The following is a 7,219-nucleotide window of genomic DNA, read 5'->3' as shown; positions in this document are numbered from 1 at the left end:
TATTAAATTAAAATCGGCATAAATTAGAGGCAATGCAACAAATACTACCATGAAGAAGTATAAATACTTTAAAATTTACATAATATATACATTTTTGTTTTCACATTACAGTAATGAAAATAAATGAGATATTAAAAGGCATTTCATTATGTGCCTTTTTCCCCCAGAATTCTCTGCTGGCTCAATGTGGCAGTGCTGACATCAGTCATTTGGAGGGGAAAATGTGCTTAAAAATTGTCAAGAAAAAAAAAAAAAAAAAACATAATTTCCTATTTTTCCTTTGATTTTGAGGTGAAATATGACCTTCTCCTGACAGGTTTCATGCATCTGTACATCGACACACACAGTCTTGAACTCCAGTTTTGACCTCCCAAAGTCCGCTGACTGCGTTAAAACACGCAACGAATGGGCACATGCATACATAATCACACACACATACACACGCATATATATTTATATATCAAGAGGAAATATAGAGCTACACGGCTTCCGTTGTTTTTGCATAGGGTCTGGACAGAGGGAATCAAACAGCAAGCTCTGCCACGAAAGGCCGGTTTCAGTTCGCACACAAAAAACTGATCCGAACAGATCGCGGAGACCGAAGAGAGGCGCAAACGAAAGAAACGAGGATGATGGGAAAACGTGTACTATTTATTCGGAGTCAATTCATAGGACATTTAGGGCGGTTTTGTGTTTATTAATCCTTCTGGTGATGCTTGATCCTGTGTCGATACTCCAGATTAGGCTTCGATTCCAGTCATTTCATTGCTTTTAACTTACAGGGTAAATCTCATGAAACATGTCACATGTTCAGGTCATATTGCACCCTGAAACAAGAAAATCATATAAGAAATTTCTGCATTTTTCAGCACATTTTTCCTATAAACTCATTATTGTAAGCAAAAAAAGTTACATTAAGGTAGAAATTGTATTATTTTTATGCCAATTTTTGCAGATTTTAAAAGGAAAAAAGTATAATTTTGCATTTTTTTAAGTTCCACTGCAGATTTATAAATAAATAAATAAAAATAATCTATTACAGCAATGAGAATTATTGAGAAAAAAGGGAATAATGACTTTTCATATAATAATGGTTTTCATTTTAAAGGGTTAGTTCAATAAAAAATGAAATTTCTGTCATTTATTACTCACCGTCATGTCGTTCCACACCCGTAAGACCTTCGTTCATCTTAAGAACACAAATTAAGATATTTTTGATGAAATATGAGGTATATTCTCGTCCATAAACAGCAATATAACCACCACTTTCAAGGTCCAGAAAGGCACTAAATACATTGTTAAAACAGTCCTAATTTTAAGAAGCGACGAGAATACTTTTTGTGCGCAAAAACGAAACAAAAATAACGACTTTATTCAACAATCTCTTCCGTGTCAATATCCTTGAGGCTTCTGTGTTTACGTCCGAATGCCAGCTCAGTATTGGCCAAAGCTGATCACGTGATCAGCACAATGGATGCATGTGACGCTGACGCAGGAGCCGGCCAATAATGAGTTGTAGACGTAGAACCTGGAAGTGCTGGATGTAAACAACATATGAGAATGACAGCGAAGAGAAGATATTGTTGAATAATGTCGTTATTTTTGTTTTGTTTTTGTGCACAATAAGTATTCTCGTCTCTTCATAACATTAAGGTTGAACCACTGCAGTCACATGACTGTTTTAACGACGTCTTTAGTACCTTTCTGGACCTTGAAAGTCTATGGACGTGTCATATACCTCTCGGATTTCATCAAAAATATCTTAATTTGTGGTCTTATGGGAGTGGAACGACATGAGGGTGAGTAATTAATGATAGAAATTTAATTTGTGGGTGCAAAATTTCTTTTTCCTTTTGATTCTGATGTATTTTCATGAGATTTACCCCATAAATATCACGACTGATGGAGAAAAAAAGTCATCCGTTATCCATAAATCCTTTCTGCATGCCATCCGCAATGATATCCAGTGCCTCTGATGAAGAGAAAGAACGTAACGCCAGCCGCCTGATGATAATTATTGCATTTCTTTGCTGTGTACTTCAAAAACAAAACAAAAAACTGGGAACTCTTGACGTAATTCTCGTTTTCCATTTTCTGGAGCGCGTTCATAAAGCGTACGACGGGAGAGGTTAGTGCTTCGAACAACACGGACATGCACTCGTTCTCTGTAGAAACGCCACAGATTCACTTGGAAGAGTAGGACACTCACCTAAAGGAGGAAGCATGCAAACGTTTAAGAGAAAACACATCAGTTTCTCCCTATCCAACTTCACTGAGAGAAATCCTGAAGCACGTACAGGAACGATTTCTCCATTCGCGCTCCAAAGTCTCAGTATGGCTTCGTTCACCTTCGCGTGAAAGTCGCTATTGCCGTAGTTTGAGTCAGGGAGGGAAAATCTCTCGTATAAAATGAAAAATGTAGAAAACAAAAACAAGAGAGAGGGTTTCCATGATGGGAGGCACAGTCACTGATACACAGTCCAGGGATTTTTCGGCTTCATTTCCGGTGCTTTTCCAGTTTTTTACTCTTGGCCGTTCGCTTAGAGAGATCCAGGCCGGAACGGATCCCGGCCAGGTGTAAGAGAGACCCGGCCGCCTCTTTCAACTCCTCGTCCAGTTCCGGTTTGGACTCGTGACGGGCACGTTTACCCGGAAGAGGGCACTTGATGGTGAGCGGGCGGCGAACGGGAAGCGAGGGCAGACGCGAGTTCCTCTCCTCCTCCGAGTCCTCGTCGCTGTGGAAACCCTCGCTGCCGGCGCGCCGGCCCTGGCCGGAGTCGCAGCCTGCCTCGTCCAGGGATGACAGCGAGGACGAGGAGGACGAGGAAGAGCGAGACGAGCAGCGCTGGAAGGAGGAGCTGCTGTAGTTGTGGTCCTGCTTTGGGTCGCTGCTCACTAGGACCGAGTCCGGGCGTGAGAGGTCTATAGGGCTGTCCGGGTCACCTGTGGACCAAAACACACCAATTATGACATGGACAGGAACTCGTAATACAATCTATTATGCCCTTCTTGTTTTTAGGCCCTACTAGAACAGGTTTCTATGAGTCTGTGTGATTTGGAGACATGTTCTTGACATGTTTCATGAGATTTAGACAAATTTTCCATCTTTGAAGTGTCAGTCTGTAAACTGGCGTTATGAAACGCGTCATCAAGTACTTTCATCCGCCCGTCTTAATGAAGCCCTCTTATGATGGTTTATTCTGCTATGGGTGATTAAGGCTCATTAGAGGTAGAGAACACTACAGTGACACGCTTAACGAGGATAAAGACGTGTGAAGGAAGTGCAGTGCTGCACTAATTACCAGCAAGAGCTTTTAGTCATTACACAGACATTTGCAAAACCATCGCAATAAATAAAGACGCAAACGTGCCTGAACTAGATCATCACTGAACATGAGACACTGGAGCAGAACAAAAGACCCACAGATACAGATAGATAGAACGATTGATCGATCGATAGATAGAGAGATAGATGGAATTATAGATGGAACAATATATGGAATGGTAGATGGAACGATGAATGGAACAGTAGAATGGTCAATAGAACAGTCGATAGAACGAACAGCAGAACGATCAGTGATAGAACGATGAATAGAGCGATAGATAGGAATGATAGATGTAATGATAGACGGAACAAATTGCAGAGCGAAGGAGAGAACGAAGGATAGAACGAAGGATAGAACGAAAGAACGATGGATAGAACGAATGATAGATAGAACGATATAACAATAGATACACAGAGACAGACTGAACAGCAGAAAGGATAGAATGAAGGATGGATAGAACGAACGAATGAACGATAGATAGATGGAAAATTAGATGGAACAATGGATGTAACGAACTGTAGAACGAAGAATAGAATGAATGACAATGATAGATCAATAGAATGAATAGATATAGATAGATAGATAGATGATAGATAGATAGATAGATAGACATAACATTAGTTCTATCTTTAAACGAATGTTAGAAAGAATGAATGTTAGAACGAACATAAGAACGATCAACAGAATGATAGAATGAAGGATAGAACGATCAGTGATAGAACGATGGAACGAACAATAGAACAAATGATAGGTCGATAGAGATGGATGGAATGATAGAAAGAACGAACGTTAGAACAAACGATCGATTGATAGAACGATTGATAGAACGATCAAACGATAGATAGACAGATCGATAGATAGAACAATAGATAGAACAATGGATAGAAAGGTAGAACGAACGATAGAGCGATGGAATGATAGACAACATTAGAACGAACTAATGTTTGAACGAACGTAAGAACGATCGAAAGAACGACAGAACGAACAGAACGAATCTATGAACAAAAGAACGAACAACAGAATGAATGATAGAACATTATACACGATAGAATGAATGATAGAATGATAAATAGAGCGATAGATAGAGATGGATGGAATGATAGAAAGTACGAACGTTAGAACAAATGAACGATAGATAGAGCAATGGAATGATAGATAGACATAACATTAGAATGAATTAATGTTAGAACTAATGTTAGAACGAACGCAAGAACGAACGTAAGAACGAACGTAAGAACGATCGTAAGAACAGAACGAATGATAGAACGAACGATAGAACGACAGAACGAACAGATGATAGAACGAACGATAGATAGAGCAATGGAATGATAGACATAACATTAGAACGAATTAATGTTAGAACGAATGTTAGAACGAACGCAAGAACGAACATAAGAACGATCGTAAGAACAGAACGAATGATAGAACGAACGATAGAACGATAAATAGAGCGATAAATAGGTCGATAGATAGATGGATGGAATGATAGAAAGAACGAAAGTTAGAACAAACGATCGATTGATAGAACAATGGATAGAAAGGTAGAACGAACGATAGAGCGATGGAATGATAGACAACATTAGAACAAACTAATGTTTGAACGAACGTAAGAACGATCGAAAGAACGACAGAACGAACAGAACGAATGATAGAACGAACGATAAGTGATAGAACGATGGAATGAACGATAGAACTAACAATAGAACGATAGATAGAGCGATAGATAGAGATGGATGGAATGATAGACAGAATGAACATTAGAACAAATGATCGACTGATAGAACGATCAATAGAATGATCGAAAGATAGATAGACAGAATGATCAATAGAATGATAGAACGAATGGCAGAACAAGGGATGAACAAAAGAACGAACAACAGAATGAATGATAGGTCGATAGAGATGGATGGAATGATAGAAAGAACGAACGTTAGAACAAACGATCGATTGATAGAACGATTGATAGAACGATCAAACGATAGATAGACAGATCGATAGATAGAACAATAGATAGAACAATGGATAGAAAGGTAGAACGAACGATAGAGCGATGGAATGATAGACAACATTAGAACGAACTAATGTTTGAACGAACGTAAGAACGATCGAAAGAACGACAGAACGAACAGAACGAATCTATGAACAAAAGAACGAACAACAGAATGAATGATAGAACATTATACACGATAGAATGAATGATAGAATGATAAATAGAGCGATAGATAGAGATGGATGGAATGATAGAAAGTACGAACGTTAGAACAAATGAACGATAGATAGAGCAATGGAATGATAGATAGACATAACATTAGAATGAATTAATGTTAGAACTAATGTTAGAACGAACGCAAGAACGAACATAAGAACGATCGTAAGAACAGAACGAATGATAGAACGAACGATAGAACGATAAATAGAGCGATAAATAGGTCGATAGATAGATGGATGGAATGATAGAAAGAACGAACGTTAGAACAAACGATCGATTGATAGAACGATCATTAGAGCGATCAAACGATAGATAGATAGAACGATGGATAGAAAGAACAAACGATAGATAGAGCGATGGAATGATAGATAAACAACATTAGAACAAACGAATGTTAGAACGAACGTAAGAACGATCGAAAGAACGACAGAATGAACAGAACGAACGATAGAACAAATGATAGAACGAACGATAAGTGATAGAACGGTGGAATGAACGATAGAACAATAGAACGATGGATAGAGCGATAGAGATGGATGGAATGATAGACAGAATAACATTAGAACAAATGATCGATTGATAGAAAGATCAATAGAATGATCGAAAGATAGATAGACAGATCAATAGATAGAACGATGGATAGAAAGATAGAACGAACGATAGATAGAGCGATGGAATGATAGATGACATAACAGAACGAACGATAGAACGATCAGTGATATAACGATGGAACGAACAATAGAACAAATGATAGGACGATAAATAGAGCGATAGATAGGTCGATAGAGATGGATGGAATGATAGAAAGAACGAATGTTAGAACAAATGATCGATTGATAGAACGATCAATAGAACGATCGAAAGATAGACAGAATGATCAACAGAATGATAGAACGAATGGCAGAACGAGGGATGAATGAAAGAACGAACAAAAGAACGAACGATAGAACGATCAGTGATATAACGATGGAACAAACGATAGAACAAATAATAGAACGATAAATAGAGCGATAGATAGAGATGGATGGAATGATAGAAAGAACGAACGTTAGAACAAATGAACGATAGATAGAGCAATGGAATGATAGATAGACATAACATTAGAACGAACGATAGAACGATCAGTGATATAACGATGGAACGAACAATAGAACAAATGATAGGACGATAAATAGAGCGATAGATAGGTCGATAGAGATGGATGGAATGATAGAAAGAACGAATGTTAGAACAAATGATCGATTGATAGAACGATCAATAGAACGATCGAAAGATAGACAGAATGATCAATAGAATGATAGAACGAATGGCAGAACGAGGGATGAATGAAAGAACGAACAAAAGAATGAACGATAGAACGATCAGTGATATAACGATGGAACAAACGATAGAACAAATAATAGAACGATAAATAGAGCGATAGATAGAGATGGATGGAATGATAGAAAGAACGAACGTTAGAACAAACAATCGATTGATAGAACGATCAATAGAACGATCAAACGATAGATAGACAGATCAATAGATGGATAGAAACGATAGAACGAACGATAGATAGAGCGATGGAATGATAGATAGACATAACATTAGAACGAACGATAGAACGATCAGTGATATAACAATGGAATGAACGATAGAACAAACGATAGAACGAATGATAGAACGATAAATAGAGCGATAAATA

General features: G+C 38.0%; 1 protein-coding gene across 5 annotated transcripts in view; it reads right to left on the bottom strand.

Annotated features, from left to right (window-relative positions):
• Positions 1-1,697: 1,697 nt before the first annotated feature.
• foxn2a (forkhead box N2a) overlaps positions 1,698-7,219 on the bottom strand; it is a 73,492-nt gene continuing 67,970 nt past the window's right edge. For all 5 annotated transcript variants that reach the window (XM_048203921.1, XM_048203917.1, XM_048203918.1 and 2 more), the window contains exon 6: positions 1,698-2,943. In XM_048203921.1, the coding sequence (XP_048059878.1) occupies positions 2,498-2,943 (446 nt within the window). In that variant the 3' untranslated portion in view covers positions 1,698-2,497. The remainder of the gene's footprint in view (positions 2,944-7,219) is intronic.

This window comes from Megalobrama amblycephala, linkage group LG10 (assembly GCF_018812025.1).
Source record: "Megalobrama amblycephala isolate DHTTF-2021 linkage group LG10, ASM1881202v1, whole genome shotgun sequence".
Lineage (NCBI taxonomy): Eukaryota > Metazoa > Chordata > Actinopteri > Cypriniformes > Xenocyprididae > Megalobrama > Megalobrama amblycephala.
The sequence above is the reverse complement of the archived record's forward strand: the minus strand, read 5'-3'. Positions and strand labels throughout refer to the sequence as shown.